Raw genomic sequence first — 16983 nt, 5'->3', positions numbered from 1 at the left:
GAAAATCAAAATTATAATTTAACTTAAAAATTGTAAAATAACCTTTTGGTTTGTATAATATAAGATGTTTTCTAATTAAATATTTTAAATATTTTTTATTTTATTTTAATCTCCACGGTCAGGGAATCGAGGTTAAGGTGATATAACAATCACTTGCCTGCCACCTTATCAAAGAAACTCGGAGGAAAGTTGCAAGTATACATTATTTTTTAAAATCATTTTTTAAAATTTATCACCAATTAGTCTGATTTTATGTTTTTAACATGTGAGGATTTTAAAACATAATTATTTATCAAATAAAATTACATATAATTCTTTAATTATATTCTCACATGACATAATAAATTAATGGACTATCAAGACTTTCATATATCATAATATTTTATTTCTCTAAAATTTAGTGTACATAATCGTTGGGTTAATATTAAAATATTGATTAAATTATAATTTTGATCTCTATAATTCTTAATTCCTAATTTTAGTCTTTTTATTATTTTTCTCTGAGTTTGGTTTACTAATCTTTAAAAATTTATAATTTTGATTCAATTTTCAATTTTGGATACATTTTATATTTATATTTTATATTATTTACAATTTTAGTCCTCTTTTTTTTCATGATATTGGCCTACCAATTTTTAAAAATTCATAATTTTGGTTTAATCTTTTGTATATATTTTTTCTTTTATTTTTATATTTTAACTAATTAAATTATTTATTTATGATACATTAAGTCTAAGCTTTAATTAGACAAAAAAAAACATATGCAAAATTGAGAATAAATTAAAATTGTGAATTTTTAAAAATAAAGGATCAAAATCGTAGGAAAAAAACCAAAGGATCAAAATTGTAGATTAGAAATTATAGGTGATAAAAATTACAATTTAACCTAAAACATTTAATCATTATATAATAAAATTTAATAGATATAAAATATTAAAAAGTGCAATTTAATTTAAAATTACTCTTAAGATAACTTTATTGATTCTCGTGATAACTATATTTTAGAGCTTACTTTTTATGTGCGGAAATGACAGAGAATTTTTACATGTACAAGTTAATAAATTATGGTACAGAAATATGTTGATGGTCTACTTTCTGGATATTTTAATATATTTTTTATAAGCATTTAGTTTTTATTACCATGACACCTAAATGTTTTGCAATTAGGAGCTTTTACGAATCTAGCTCCTAAGATCGCTCTCTTGAAGAAAAAGAAAAGTTGTGCAGATTCCAATTCTTAAACCATGAAGCCAAATCCAACACCTTCACCATACATCAGGTCTTTTACCTTTCATCTGCATTCCCTCATTTTATCTTCCATTATACATATCACTATATCGCTTCTCAATGTTACATGATCATTTTACATCTCGTTCAGATCTCCATAATTTGATGTTACAATCATTCAATTTAATTCAATTCTTCGTTGTCTGTTATTGTTTTATCATGCAATTGGTTTCAATTTTGCGGATGTAAAGCTATCAACGAATATGTCTTGGAATGCAAGCTTACAATGTTGATGAATTATGAATGCTTTAACACTTTTTCCTTGTTTTTTTTTTATCTTTCAGAAATGGTGGTGTTTAACGGGTAGTGAAAAATGCAACGAGCTCCGGTAACTGCCGAGGAACATTTGTTGGAAAAAGCGGTTAAGGAAGAATGTGCATGGGAGAATCTTCCTAGGCGACTTCATCCAATTGTTCCATCAAAGGAAGAATGGCACAAAAGGTTTAAAATAGCTTCCATTAACTAGTGTACTTTTATATTATCATGATTCGTTATTTAATCTTATAATTAGTGCTAAGTAGTTAATAGTTACCCTGTTAGTTATCGTTGTTAATATAATGATTAAGGAGATGCATGGAAGAGCTTTTATGGAGTTTTATTTAGACTTGTTAAAATAGTTTAATAGCGTATGACTTTTACAACAAAAAAAAGTTTATTTCAATACGTTTTCTTGCGAAGCTCATGAAGGTGAGTTATTTTTGGCTTAGTTCAATAAGTTTCAGGTCAAAATTATGACATAAGCTCTCATGTCCCAATAGTTTATTGAATAGCACTCACTTAACATTGCATTTATCATTTAAACTATTTAGCTAAATATACTCAAATTTTTAATTTAAAGTTACTATTTAACATTGCATTTCTTCTAGTCATTAGAAAATTCAAAACTATTAGGGATTAGGGGGTGGATCTTAGAGCCCACGTAACTTTGAGATAGCATTGCAATTGCACACTTGGCATCTCTATTGTGTTTGATCTTCTCATGCCCTTTTTTGGGTTGTTTATTTATTATTGACGTTTTGAAGAGCTTGGTGAGCTTTTGTGCACTTTTTAGTAACTCTCATTATAATACAACTTCTTCAAAGAAGTTTTATTATAATTTTGCTTTTTGTAATATAAACAAAATCAAACCGTACTAGACTGCTACTTATTATCAAGCTTCCTTTCATCTCCTAGGTTTGTGTATGTGTGAAAATGTGAGATTACACACAACTTCTCAAGTTGCATCAATGAAATTGTGGTACCAGAGACACTCATGAAGATTTTTATGTTTTTTTATCAATAAATATTAATTTGCTAGAATATTAGTTATGTTAACAGGAAATTAAACCTGTGATCTTGTCTCTTTTTCTTTTTCTCTTAACCATCTAATCTTCCTTATATCTTCATTTTCATGTGTGTGATCCATTTTCAAAAAGGATCTTTTTATTTTTGGTTGCAAGAAACGTATCTTGTAACTGCAGAAGTGGAATAAAATTGTTTAGAAATGATGAAAGCTTTTAATTTTAAAGGCTGTAGTCCTGCAGTACCTTTAACTAAAAACTCAATATTTATCCCCAAGAATGAGAGCTAATTCTCATTTATGAGTTTTTTTTTTCTACTTTTAAATTAGGTTCTCATAAGTCATAAGGTGATACTCTCCATTCATTTCATGGCTTATGTGTTCTTTTCTTGAATGTTTTTTTCCCATTAAATACATAATTATAATATTGCCTTTTTCTATTTTTAGACCATGTAAATTTTATGCAGGATAATTAAATACTGCATAAGGAAGAGACTTCAATGGAGTAGTTGTTTTGCTCGCAAAGTTTGTAAAGAAAATGAATATTATGAAGACATGATGCGCTACTTGCAGAAGAATCTAGCTGTATGTGTTGTACAGAACGTTTGTTACTCTGCTTAGTTTCTCCTACTTAAATATGAAATTGTATATCAAATGCGCTATTACAAAACTTCAAATGCATATTTTCTTATCCAAGTGAGGGGATCATAAACCTATAAAAAAATTGTGAAATAAATTTAAGCTTATTGTGTTTCGAAACTGAATTGTGATGTTATAATTTAAAAATAAAATAAAAAACTCTTAATTTAATGTCTTTAGTTTTAGGATAAGGTTGTCATAAATAGTTTAATCATATTACCTTTTGATTTTATGAAAGATAATTGTTTATCTTCATACTTGGTATTTAAGAACTCTAGATATAACTAGCATTTTCTGGATGTTAGGTAGCACTCTCACGTTTTGTTTATTGTTTTAGGACATCTGGCATTTAATGCGCATGTTCTTACTTGCAGCTATTTCCCTATCATCTGGCGGACTATGTATGCCGTGTAATGAGAGTGTCATCTTTCAGATATTATTGCGATATGATTTTTGAAGTAATGAAAAATGGTAACTTCATTATTTGCTTGCAGTTGCAACTAAGTTGATTCTATGAATATTATGCTTAACTCTTGTTCTACATCCTATATATATATATATAACTCTTGTTGTACATAACATGGAATTGAGGTATTTTCTTTTTGTGAATATTACTTTACAGAGAAAAAACATGTTGTGCCCACCAATTACGAGTATATAATATTGTGGCATTTGCTTTTGCACTAAGTTTTAGTTAATTTACATTAGAAAATATCTCATGTATTCAACATTTTTTTTTAAATTCAAGTAAAATTTAAAAAATAAATTAAAAGAAAAAAATAAGATATGCGTAACTAAAGTTTGGATTTAAAATTTAAATGTGAAGAGTAATGTTTTTATAACTCAACTAGTCTTTGAATCAATCAAGATACTAGTTCAAATTTAAATAGTCTAATTGTGGTTGAACTGTGATTGAATTAATATTAATAAAATCATAATTAAATAATACATAAATGAAATAATTGGAGGGGCAGGAAGTAATATTAGAGAAACATAAAACATCATATCATTACTTTACAACACTAAAAACTAAAAACTAAACATTTTATAGGTTCATAGCATTTAAAGTACACACTAAAATTCAAATTAAATATATCATAATAATTAGGTCTAAGTTTCAACTATATACAACAATGTTCATTAGCAATAACAATGAACCTTAGGTTCATTTTTCATTGTTTTTAAGGGAAAAAAATAAAAGGACTTTTAATTAAGTATTTCTCATTTATCTGTTATGAACTGAGTTTTTGTTGGTTTTGACTGATTTTTGACCAATTTTTTTTTGTTTTTTTTACCGATTCTTCATTTAATGTCGCATTCTTTAAAAGAGAGTAGAGAAAGAGATTAAAGCTTCTTTGATTTGATATTTTTTTTTATTGTTATAATTATATCATGATGTATAGGAATCTCATATTATACTTATTACTTTTTTTTTTATAGTTTTAACATTGGAGGTAGATAAATATGTAGAGTAGCAAATGTATGCTTGGTGTAAGCTAGCTTTTAAGAATTTACTGCTTGTTTTAATTATTTGCAGAGCAACCTTATGACCGCATCCCAAATTTTAGTGCTGCAGATGCTTTAAGACTTACAGGAATTGGGAGAAATGAATTTATTGATATAATGAACAAGTGCAGATCAAAGGTACTGTAAAGACTTTCCTACATTTACACATAAAATAAATCTTCAATACTTTGGATTGCATGTATTTTATTGTATGCACATTTGTGTTTTTTTAAACCTTTTGTAGAATATAAAACCAGTATAATTAGAGAAGTTGCATAAAGATAAGTAGAATTTGGAGAAAGGTGGTTTCTTCCAATCATGCAACAAGCATGGTGAACCATTATATCAATTTGAATTATCTTTCTGTTTTATCTTTATACATTTTGAATTTGAATTTGCATTATAGTCTCAGCTAGTTTTGGTTATGGCATTATTATCAAAGGAAGGCTTGCAAATTTTTATGATTCTTGTCTCACCGGTCAATTGCTCTTTTGGAATATACAGAAAATAATGTGGAAACTGAACAAGTCAATAGCAAAAGAACTTTTGCCTACTCAACCTGTGGATTTTCCAATTGAACCGTGGTGGGAAGTTTGTCTTGTGAACCTTACCTTGGAAGAATTTAAGGTGGGGTATGTCCTTCACCCTTATAAAATAGAGGAGGTTCACTTATTATGCTATTCATTGGCAATGAAAAATAGCTTCTGGAAAATTCTAATAAGACACCATTTATACACTCTTCAATGCGAAATCTCATATTATACTAATACAGACTGAGCCCAGGTTATTTGGTGGGATTAGTATGAAACTTTATCCAATAAAATAAAAGAATTGTAAGACCATAATGGGACCAATGGAAATCCTAATATTCCTCATAACTTTTTGTCGATTTATTCTCACCTTTTCTTTTACTTTATAGAAATTGTCAAAGGAGGAAATGGCCACAATAGACAAAGTTTGCATGGAAGAAGCAAATTCATTTGTCATGTTTGATCCTGACATTGTAAGGGGTCTTTGCAAACGGGGACTGGTCTATTTTGATGTTCCAATTTATCCTCAAGATCGGTTTAAAGGTTTGTTGTATGAGTTTATGTAATGTTTTATTTGAAAGTTTGATCAAGTTTTATTTTAAAATAACCCTATTAGGTCAAGTTTGATCCTTAGCATCAAATATTTCAACTTGAATAAAGACTTGTAGCAAAAAGTTGCTAGCATGAGCTCGTACAAAAATATGTAAAAATCAATCAAATTTAGTGTATGAAGCAAAAAAAAAAAACCATAGAGATTGAATTAGGCCACAGAAGCCCAATACGAATTCATATATGCAATACATCATTTTCAAAAGTTGTCTCTTATAAATGTGATTTCAATAATATTTATGTTTATGGTGGCTCAGTTTCCCGGCTTGAAGGTTTTGTTTCCAACAGGGAGCAGTCTTATGAAGATCCTATTGAAGAGTAAAGTAGTTATTTCAGTTTGTGTGTTTCCAGATTCTTGTTCAAATAGCTTATATTTCCATATAGTTTGACCCTAATGCTAGAGCTATTTCTTTCAGGTTGTTGTATGCAGTTTTTGTAGTTTCAAATGAAAATGTAACAGTTAGAGACTTGGCAACAACCCTACAAGCTGACTTGTCACAGTTGCAAGCTGCTGCTGCTTTTGTGTGTCGATTGGGATGGGCAACAAAAGTAGTTGATCCAGAATCTATTATTGGAGATTCAACTATACTAGCATCACCTGTGGCAAGTTCAACTAGTGATGAAGATGCTTTTGTTGCTATTCAAAATTATGAGAATACCCTTTTTGATAATGACTCTATTCAACAAGGGGATGCTTCAGCTTCAGGGAACCATGGACCTCGTTCTTCCTACACTCGTGTTGCTTTCATAGTTGATGCTAATATTACATCCTATCTTATGATGGGATCTGTTTCACCAGGTTTATACCCTTCACTCCTAGCCTCTTGAAGCTTAAATTATTCACTGTAGTTTTTTTTCTCATATTTATATTATTCTTAAAGGAAATTTGGATAAATTTCTCTACTAATACTCAAGAAGAAAATAAAATTTTGGCTACTCATTATGACTTGTTAGTTGTTACTTAATATTTTTTAAATTCTGGTTTTTCAACATGCCAAATGGCGTCATATGATCCATGTAGTCGAATTCACCTAATAGGATAAGGCTTTGTTGTTGTATTATGACTTGTTGTATGTCTCAAAATTGGTTTGTGCGTTTGACTAAATCATACTTGCCAAACTTTGCAGGCCTGAAATCTCATGCTGTTACACTCTATGAAGCAGGGAAGTTGGGTTACGGCAGCATTGCTGATCTATGCAAGGATCTTAGTACCTTGGAGGGTGCAACATATGAGGGAGAATTACAGGAATTTGCTAACCACTTATTTAGTCTACGTTGTGTCTTAGAGTGTCTACAATCTGGTGGAATAGTTACCAACATAAAAGAAGAGGGAAGTTCTGATAAACTGAGTATGATTACCTCAAGTAATGATGGGCCAAGTTCTGAGATAGCTGAAAGTTCTTGGGTTGATAAATCAGGAGATTGTAGTATTTTAGAAGCTGTGATAAATAACGAGGATTTAATAAATTATGATTCAGAGAAGCTCGTGGAGGCTTCTATTTACACCGAACGTGTTTCTAGTGGAATAGATGATGAAACTCGTTCCATTACTTTGGAAGATGGCAGTGATCACATTCACGAAGCTGACAAGTCAAACACAAAATTTGATAGTAATGAGAAATTAGAAGTATTTGAAAGTGCAGATGTTAAGACAGAAATGCTAAAAAGGACAAAAAAATATCGTGTAGACCTTCTTCGCTCTGAAAGCTTGGCTTCTCTTGCACCGGCAACTCTTGATCGTTTGTTTCTTCGTGATTATGGTATAGTTGTGTCCATAGTGCCTCTTTCTCATTCATCAATTCTTCCTAGACCAACAGGTCCAGTTCATTTTGGTCCTCCCACATATTCTTCTATGAGTCCTTGGATGAAATTGGTTTTATACTCAACTGCAGGTAGTGGCCCTATATCAGTTGTTCTGATGAAAGGACAGTGTCTGCGCTTGCTTCCTGCACCATTGGCTGGTTGTGAGAAAGCTCTTATATGGTCTTGGGATGCTTCCACAACAGGAGGGTTAGGAAGGAAGCTTGAAGGAAAGTTGGTGAAGGGCAGTATCCTCTTGCATTACTTAAACTCACTTCTTAAACATTCAGCTGTGTTGGTGCTGCCTCTTAGTAGGTGTGATCTTAATGAATATGGAAAATTGATTACTTTGGATATCCCTTTGCCCTTGAAGAATGCTGATGGATCAATTCCCTCTGTAGGAAAAGAGTTAGGACTAAATGAAGAGGAAGATTCTAAGTTGAATTCTTTATTGGCCAATTTGGCTAACAAAATGAAATTGTGGACTGTTGGTTATATTAGACTATTGAAATTGTTTAATGGAGGAACAAAATCAGACCAGTTTTCTTCAGAAGAGAAATATGAATGGGTGCCATTGAGTGTGGAATTTGGAATGCCACTATTTAGTCCAACGTTGTGCAATAGTATATGTAGAAGGATAGTTTCATCGGAGTTGCTTCAATGTGGTTCATTTGGTGAACACTATGATGCAATGCAAAACTTAAGGAAAAAATTGCATGATATTTGTGATGGCTACCAATCAACAGGTCCCATTACAAAGCATCTTTACCAAAAAGATCAAGCTTTTGGACAGCCTATGGACCCTGCCAGTGGAAGATGGAATTCACTTATGGATCTTTCTCCCTTTTCAGACGTATTAAGTGTGCGCCAAAGGCTAAAACTTGCTAATCGACAACATTGCCAAAATGAAGTTTTGAGATGTGATGGCAGTTTTCTTAGGTTTGTTGCTAAATTTCTATTAATTCAATGCTTAAATTTGTTTAATGTTTTTTGTTGGATAAAGTTATACTAGCAATATCTTGGCAAACAATAATCAAAAAGATTTTTTTTTTTTCTGTATGACTCATAATCGTGATTTTCTAATCATCCACAAGTCTCAGGAAGTGTCTACTATTGAATGGTGCATTGCAGATCATACACATTAACTCCTGCTCATGAAGCTGCTACAGAACCAATTAAAGAATCCCATGAAGCCAATACGATAAAAACTGAACCAGAAGAAAATGATAGTAAAGAAGCAATCCTTCCTGGTGTTAATCTTATTTTTGATGGTTCTAGGTTGCTTCCATTTGATATAGGCACTTGTCTCCAAGCTCGGCAACCTATATCCTTAATAATAGATGCAGCTGCTGCCTCAACATATGCACCATTCAAATAGTCATGAAGTCATTAATGCTTATAGGTTACTCCACTTCAGATGCAATTGCACTGTCTCACTTGAGCTTAGGTTGAAGGTAAAGGTTCATTTCTTTTTGATTGGTGTTTGTGTGTTTTACCTGTTCAGTGTCACTTCTATGTATTTTGTAAGCATTACTACTGAAACAATGGATGTTGTTTCTATTTCAGATTTTGCTAGATCAAGAAATTCAACATTATCTAAAGCTGTGAAAAGGGGAAAATACGAAACAATCCTTAAACAAAATATATATATATATATATATATATATATATATATATATATATGATAGGATTTTTTTCTTTTGCTTCATGTAATTTTTTTTTATCAATCAAGCGTTAATTGTTAATTTGTTAATTTTTATTAATAGGAGAGATTTGAACCAATAACTTATCCCTCCTCTTTTCATGTCGCATGTATTAAGAAGGACATAAAGTCACCTTTGCCTTAAATTTCAACAAAACATAGTCATTGGAAACTTTTTTTTTTTTTCATCTTACATGATGTGAACAAATTTTCTTTTATTTCAATGGCTCCTGGGAGTGTTCATGGATCAGGTAGGTTTGGGTTTGGGTTTAGAAAAAAATAAAATCTAAATTGATTGATTTTAATTAGTTCGATTGAGTTTGGATTTCAGATTTTTTTATCTAATTCGAACCAAACAAATTGATGTTAAATAGATTGGTTTAGTTCGGATCATCAGATATCCGATAAAAAATTTAAAAATTTTATCCAAAAATTAATAAATAATTGTGAATATACATCAAATTAACAAATCCACTATGAAAAAGTCTGGAGGTCAAAATTGTATTGTGAATGTCAACTAGGTGCGAGTCCGAAAGAGGCTCAACAACGTTAGTGACCATCCTGAGGATGCCAAACAACAACCAGAGAAGGCTAGATAAGTAAGTATGTGCCACATCCTTTCAGGAACATGTGAGAAAGGAATACAAAGTGAGTTTCTCTTGGTGTATATGATGAACATAAAACTTAAAAAAAATATACAAAATGACATAAAAATATTTAGTAACTTCAACATTTAAAAAATAATATATATATATATATATATATATATATTTTATTTGATTCAGATTTAAAAATTCTCAATCCAATATCTAAACTAATTATCACCGATTCTAATTGATATGATTCAAATTAAATCCAAATTAAAAAAATCTAAATTAATTTAATTAATTTGATTTACATCGTCCGATCCGTCATGTTGATATGAAGTGATGAATACCCTAAAATGGCTTCCTTGTTTATTGTCCGTGTGTAATATCTATTGCCTTATGCTTTTGTAACCAAATTAAGGAATGCCATGGTATGATCGTAAAGCACCACATGTAATTAACAAGTATAAGTTGTGTATTGGTATCAGACATGTTGGATGATTAACCTACTTTAGATGCAAATTCTTTCCTTCAATTATAATAGACTTAAATTTTTTTTTTATTATAACAATTTAACCATTTTTTTTGTTTTTCGTTCTTATAATTTTTATTTTTTTATGTTACTCCATATAAATATGTTTGTTTTATTTTTTGTTCTTAAAATATTTTAGATAAAAAAATTTAAATAATAAAAAATATTATCTAAAACACTTAAAAAACGAAAAATAAAATAATATATTTTGAAATGACTAAAACGAAATCTTTTTTGCAGAATGAAAAAACAAATTGAATTATAGAGAGAAAAAAATATTTAAGTCATTATCATTCTACATGAAAATATCTTATATTTTATAATATCAGAAATTATTTGTTAATTTTAGTTTTAAGATTTATTTTTCTAAAATAAAAAAGTTATAATTAATAAAAAGATTTAAAAAGTTATAATGTAAAAAGGTGAGGTTTTCCTTTAATTTAAATAATAATCCAAGAGACATCTCGGATAAGTTTCAGGCCATATAATTAAAAAAAAAGTCAAATTATATGATCACGAACATTACCGAAAAACACATGTCAAAAGCCAGATAGTTTTATTCTCTTAAAAAAAGTCAGATAGATTTTCAAAATAATTACTTTAATGAATGAGAACAAAAATTGTGAGAAACGTAATTTTATTCTTTTAATTTTGATGAATACTTTTTTGAAAACAAATCTATTCTTAATATTGTCGAACATTAAATATAAAAACATCCTCTCAACACGAATTTGACCCTTAATTAATCACATGGTGGGGAGACTAGCCCTAAAAAATATTTATTTTATATAAAGTAAAATTTATAATAAATAATATTTTAAATATATAAATTATGTTTTAGATTTAAGATAAAAAAATCATGTGAAACGATATTATTTTAATTATAGCTATTTTATTCAAAAAGATATTGAAATCTAATTTAAAAATAACAGATTAAAACTTAAAAAAGAAAAATGGATAAAATAATAAAATACATACACAAAGATAAGATAAGAATGACTTGAGATGATCGTTTAAGAATAACTCTTAAAATGTTATCCATCATAAATCATTCCTAAAAATACTCTAACTTAAGATATGAATATTTACATTTACAGGGTAAGATAATTTTTATTTTTTAAAAAAAAGAAGAAGCTGCGTTAACGAAGATTGATACAGAGATGATTCGGGTTCCCAACAGTCCACGCAAGGTACCCGCTATGGGAGTGGAAGAAATAAAGCGAAAACTAAAAAGTCCAGAAAACGGTGTCGTATGTACTATGATTGCGTGGCAAGTGAGGTAGCGTGTATATATATATATATATCAACGTGGGGCACACAGAATGTGTGAGAAACAGAAATGGAAGGAGAGAAAGAAAATCCCGATGGTAACGCCGCTTTGGTGAACTCCTTCTGCGAAATCACTTCCTCTTCCAAGGAAGAAGCTCTTTTCTTTTTGGAGAGCCACAATTTCGACCTAGACGCTGCCGTTTCGACTTTCCTCGACAACGCCAACAACCCCCTCATCCCTCTCAACGACGACCTTGCCATTCCCAACCCCAACGCCGTTTCCCCTCCCTCAGATTCTCACTCTCCGGACTTCAACCCTTCTCGCTCGCCGTCTCCGTCTCCTTCGCCCACCCGCACCCCCTACGAGCTCCGATCCCGTAGGTCTCTCGGCAAGAAACCCTCCACCAGTCGCCAAGGCAAAATTCGCACCCTCGGCGATCTCAAACGCCCCTCCCGCGACGACGATGATTCCGGTTCCGATCCTGATTTCGAACCCGACGAGTACTACACCGGCGGCGAAAAGAGGTATCCATGTACTAATTGATTATATTAATTGTTGGGAAGTCGCTTTAATTTCGGTCACCTAGGGCCCACCTTAGTTGCGGTAAATGAGGTATGCTGGAGATTTCACATCGACCAAAATAGAATATAATCCCGTCGAGTTACTCCAAACCCACACTCTAAGAATACAATTGTGAGATAATAAGATCCAATGTGGCTTTTTTTGTTGTAATGTGTGTCTCTATGTTTGATATTGCTTGCAGTGGGATGCTTGTTCGAGATCCTACCAGAGGAAACAACAACAACAATTTGGATGATATTTTCGATCAAGCAAGGCAGGTTGCTGTTGATGCGCCCCCGGAGAATCCTCGAAGCTCTTCGAGGTCGAGAAGTTTTAGTGGCACGGCGAGGTTGCTCTCCGGAGAGACTGTGCCATCTGCTCCTCAGCGTGTAGAGGAGGTTACTCACACTGTCATTTTCTGGAGGAATGGATTCTCTGTCAATGATGGTCCTCTACGGAGGTTGGATGATCCGCAGAACGCACCGTTTCTGGAGGTAGTTTGCCATGACTTTTGCTTCCAAAAGCTCTTGTTTGTAGGCTTTTATATCCATATCTTATGGTATAAGTTAATGTTTATCTTCTGAGGGTGCATGTGCATTTTGGTAAATAGTTTAATTAAGTGTTTATTGAATAAGGATATGTTTATAAATTTTTTCTATATGCAGATTGAAGGAGAAGGAAAAATTAGAATTTAAACTTTGCTTATATGTAAGTTTTTAAAGAAGTTGGTGATATGGATTTTGGCCGCAACATCAAGGTTTTTTAAGTGTCTGCGGCCACAATTGCAGCCGCATTTGTTGTGATTTCCACAATATCAGGAGATTTTAATGAAACCGTGACTGCAGTTTATTACCTTGTACGTGTACATAAGTTTATTTATTGAAGTTCTCTCGTTTAACTTCTTGAAAAATTGATTTTGAGTTGTCCTGTTGTGCATGAGCTAATCTTAACTTATTAGAGAAGCTTAATTTATTTTACCTTTTTTATTTTCTCCTATGAAAGTCTATTGAAAAGTTTATCCAGATAGGGTTTAAGTGCTTATCAAATAAGCACTTATGTATATGTTATAAGCCTTATTGAATGAAAGAGGAAATAGGGCTAACTTGTTTTCTTATAAGTTGTAAGTTATTATTAAAAGCTATATTGAATAACCTATTGAAATAAGCTTTCAAGTTTTTTTAAAAAAAGTTCATGAACATGTCAAGCTATTTTTATAAGCTCTTTCAAATATTTATGCAAGTGCTCAGGTCATAAAAATAACTTTAAACAAGCTCTTTCAAGTACTCTAAAGTTACTGCTTTCACCACTTGCAACTTGTGAAAGCTGTTAATGTCTTTTTCTGTAGAATTACATGCTTATTAGTTGTTTACCTTAATGTAGAGCATTAAGAAGTCTGAATGTCCCAAAGAGCTTGAACCAGCAGATAGGAGGACTGCTGTCCATGTCAACCTCACAAGGCGGGATGAAGACTACCCTGTATTCCCTTTTTTATTTTCTAGTCTGCTTTGGTTTTTTTTTTTCTTTATCTATCACCCTATCTAAGGTTTTTACCTTTTCTTTTTCCTTTTGCTAATATGTATGCAGGAACCAGTGAAGCCACGCCAACGTGCTTTTCAGGGCGTTGGAAGAACTTTAGGTAGCACCAGCTCCAGCAATGATGAACCTATTCAAACAACTGGTGCTTCACCAAATACTGCACCAATGCCAACAATGGGTTTAGTTGTAGATGAGTCGCAGCCAGTGACATCAATCCAGCTGAGGTTGGCTGATGGCACGCGCATGGTTTCTCGCTTCAATCACCACCATACAATCAGAGATGTTCGAGCATTCATTGACGCATCAAGACCCGGGGGAGTAAGAAGTTACCAACTGCAGACAATGGGTTTTCCTCCCAAACAACTCACTGATTTGGACCAGTCTATAGAACAAGCTGGTATAGCCAACTCAGTTGTCATCCAAAAGTTGTAGGTTGTTTACCAGATTCTATTTTTAGTCGACTTGAAATTACTATTTTTATGCTTAAACATTGATTGATCTACTTATATTTTATTAGTGAATTTGATAAAATGTTCGTTGTTAGGATATTCCATATCCCGAATTTGCTTTTATAAGAGAATTGTTGCGTCACTTGCGTGAATGGAGACAAAATTACTAGGAAAATTAGTGTCTAATGTTCGGCCACAATCACCCCGTAATTTTAATTTCTGGTTACAAGATCCCTCCACATTTTTCAGTATTGAATTGCTTTTGCAAATAGTTGTTTGTGAACCAAGGCAATTCAATCACAATATAGGGCATCATCACACGGATACCAGTGTCAATCAAGTTTGTGTTTGGTGAAAGTTGAATTGTCCATTAAGATTTGAATTTTGAATTGATTTACGATATCTGTGTTGCATACACATTTGCTTCTTAAAGTGGCCTACGCAGTTTTCCATCAAGTCTTGATATTAATTTTAAAATAGATTAATGATTTAAAGTATGAAGGTATAGATACACAATTTATTGCTTTCACAATTGCACAATTTATTCACACAAAAAAATGCACAATTTCATTTGATTGTGACCGCACTGTACAGTGCAATTCAAAATCGATGTCTGTGTGCGCGTGCGTGTTCAGTTTAAACTACCTTTTTTAGTTGTTAATTTTCTATTTTTCTATAGGATTCCTAATTAGGACTTTATTTAGGACTGTTCGATCATATTTTCCATATTTTCTACATAATGGATTCCCTAACCACTTAAACTTAGTCAAAGGTTGGTTTCTTTGTACTTGATTACAACGTGAGATTTTTCACTCGTATGTGAGGGAAAACTGCAATTGATTTTTAAACATAATTCGTGAAAAAGGTGTAAAAAGCGTGAAAGTAGATTATGTAGTTTACAAATAAAGACCATGGGAAAATCGAAAAGGGCTCTAAAAGTGATATGCAAACACTAAACAGTTATGCTAAGAGTTCCAGAAACAGGTGTACCGCAGCGCATTGCGCAGGGTGATGTGTGATTCAACTTGCGTTTGGTTAAGTGATTTTAAGAAGTTAATAGATTCTTACATTCTAATCGTTTTTTTCTTTTTCTCAATATGTTCCCAAATAAAACACAAAAGAAAAATGAAATCAATTGTTAAAATATGGTGTAAACATATTTTGAGTTATTATCTGCGTCAACGTGTTCACTTCTTAATTTCATATGAAAGGAATACATGGGCTCTATCAAAATCTGTATTATTTTGGTAGAAAACAAAACAGTTAAAAAATAAGCATACAAAATATTTATAAATTGTGTATAAAAATACTTATAAATTTTGAATTTTGTCAACTTTCTTTTAAATAATAGCGATAATAAGCATACCAATTATGTTGCGGACAAACTTAATTGCAGCTAGCGTTTGTTTGGCGCTCGAGAGAACAATAAGTAACTCTTTGGTGCTCCACCCAATGCGATTTTTTGATGTCTTCTTACGTGACCTTGCAGTTGTATTTTAGTTTACTTAGCTTTTTGTTGCTATTTTTTTTTTCATTTGTATCAAAACTAGAATATTTATGTCCTTCTTCCAGTCTAGTTGTGTATTTGTATATAAAGCTAAGGTTTGAATAATAAAATAAAATAGACTATATTGTTTCAACCATAGTACTTTTTTTTTTGTGAGCTTCAATTATACTGTGTTGTAACAAGCACAATGGAGTTATATATGAAAGCTTATTCACAATTTAGACTATGTTGTTGCTATTTTATTTTTATTTTTTGCTTAAATGAAAATACAAATTAGTGCGAGGATCATTAAATTAGACTATGTTTCCAGTTTTTAGTATGAGTGTCATAGTAGGTTGTTTTCCATTCATGTGTATAGATAACATTTTTTTTCTTCTTATTATTAAATTTTTAAGTGTGTATCAAAATATTTATCATCCTACAATTAGTTCGGTAGTCGTGTAGATATGATTGAAATAAACACTATATTTTTTTATGAATTTTTTTATGCATAAACACTTAATGATAAACCTACAAATATTAGTTAATTAAAATATATTTAAAAAAACATGTATGTGAGAGGAAAACTAGGACAGGGTACTTATAAAATACAATAATAATAAATTACTATTTTTTTCACTACGGATAAACAACTTTTACTCTTAATATTAATTTCAAATTAAAAGTTTTTATAACATCATTTTTCTCTATTAACAGGTTTTGTAAACAAAGAAAATAAGCAGTTTTGTTATACCAATTTTATAAGTTGTTACCGTTAATTATGTATATTAAATAAATTTTGCTTCCACAATTTAGTTTTATTTTAAATTTAAAATTCAATATTACAATAACTTTTTATCATTATTGCTTTGTCTAAAGTTTATGTTAGAGAGATTAATAATACATATTCGATTTATTATTTTGTTTATGTATTTAACAGATATCTACAATTTATTAATATGTTGTGACTGAGTAAGTGGGAGAAGCAACATAATAGAAAGAGAAGTAAACAAACAAGTAGGGGATTTGTTTCAAGATAAAAAGGGGTTGAAAGTTTGGTTGTACATAAATTACATTGAGGTTCCCGTTCTTCATAGCATAGATCTATACAAAGTAATAGCAATAAATATACTTTTTAATTACTTTAACAACTTAGAAAATTAAATTGTAAATCTACATCAAATCATCAAATTAATTATCACATCGTATT

General features: G+C 31.0%; 2 protein-coding genes across 2 annotated transcripts; both read left to right on the top strand.

The window, feature by feature from the left end:
• The first annotated feature begins 1582 nt into the window (after positions 1–1582).
• On the top strand, positions 1583–9259 carry LOC114372030 (protein FAM91A1-like). Its single transcript, XM_028329413.1, has 10 exons — positions 1583–1728; positions 3034–3151; positions 3580–3676; positions 4743–4849; positions 5216–5338; positions 5631–5788; positions 6016–6168; positions 6267–6649; positions 6978–8589; positions 8782–9259. The coding sequence occupies exons 1-10, from the start codon at positions 1601–1603 to the stop codon at positions 9026–9028; spliced, it is 3126 nt and encodes a 1041-aa protein (XP_028185214.1). The 5' UTR covers positions 1583–1600; the 3' UTR covers positions 9029–9259.
• Positions 9260–11777: 2518 nt separating this feature from the next.
• LOC114400316 (plant UBX domain-containing protein 4-like) lies at positions 11778–14429 on the top strand. The gene is made up of 4 exons (XM_028362726.1): positions 11778–12265; positions 12505–12796; positions 13683–13778; positions 13887–14429. The coding sequence occupies exons 1-4, from the start codon at positions 11811–11813 to the stop codon at positions 14268–14270; spliced, it is 1227 nt and encodes a 408-aa protein (XP_028218527.1). The 5' UTR covers positions 11778–11810; the 3' UTR covers positions 14271–14429.
• Positions 14430–16983: the final 2554 nt, after the last annotated feature.

Source organism: Glycine soja, chromosome 2, assembly GCF_004193775.1.
Source record: "Glycine soja cultivar W05 chromosome 2, ASM419377v2, whole genome shotgun sequence".
Lineage (NCBI taxonomy): Eukaryota > Viridiplantae > Streptophyta > Magnoliopsida > Fabales > Fabaceae > Glycine > Glycine soja.
The sequence above is the reverse complement of the archived record's forward strand: the minus strand, read 5'-3'. Positions and strand labels throughout refer to the sequence as shown.

Excerpts from the sequence above, each read along its gene's own strand:
- LOC114372030 (XM_028329413.1), top strand. The coding sequence starts at position 1,601 with ATGCAACGAGCTCCGGTAACTGCCGAGGAACATTTGTTGGAAAAAGCG. Across the intron at positions 4,850-5,215 it reads TGAACAAGTGCAGATCAAAG|AAAATAATGTGGAAACTGAA; the intron begins GTACTGTAAAGA and ends TGGAATATACAG. Across the intron at positions 6,169-6,266 it reads TATGAAGATCCTATTGAAGA|GTTGTTGTATGCAGTTTTTG; the intron begins GTAAAGTAGTTA and ends TATTTCTTTCAG.
- LOC114400316 (XM_028362726.1), top strand. The coding sequence starts at position 11,811 with ATGGAAGGAGAGAAAGAAAATCCCGATGGTAACGCCGCTTTGGTGAAC. Across the intron at positions 12,266-12,504 it reads TACACCGGCGGCGAAAAGAG|TGGGATGCTTGTTCGAGATC; the intron begins GTATCCATGTAC and ends TATTGCTTGCAG. Across the intron at positions 13,779-13,886 it reads GGCGGGATGAAGACTACCCT|GAACCAGTGAAGCCACGCCA; the intron begins GTATTCCCTTTT and ends ATATGTATGCAG.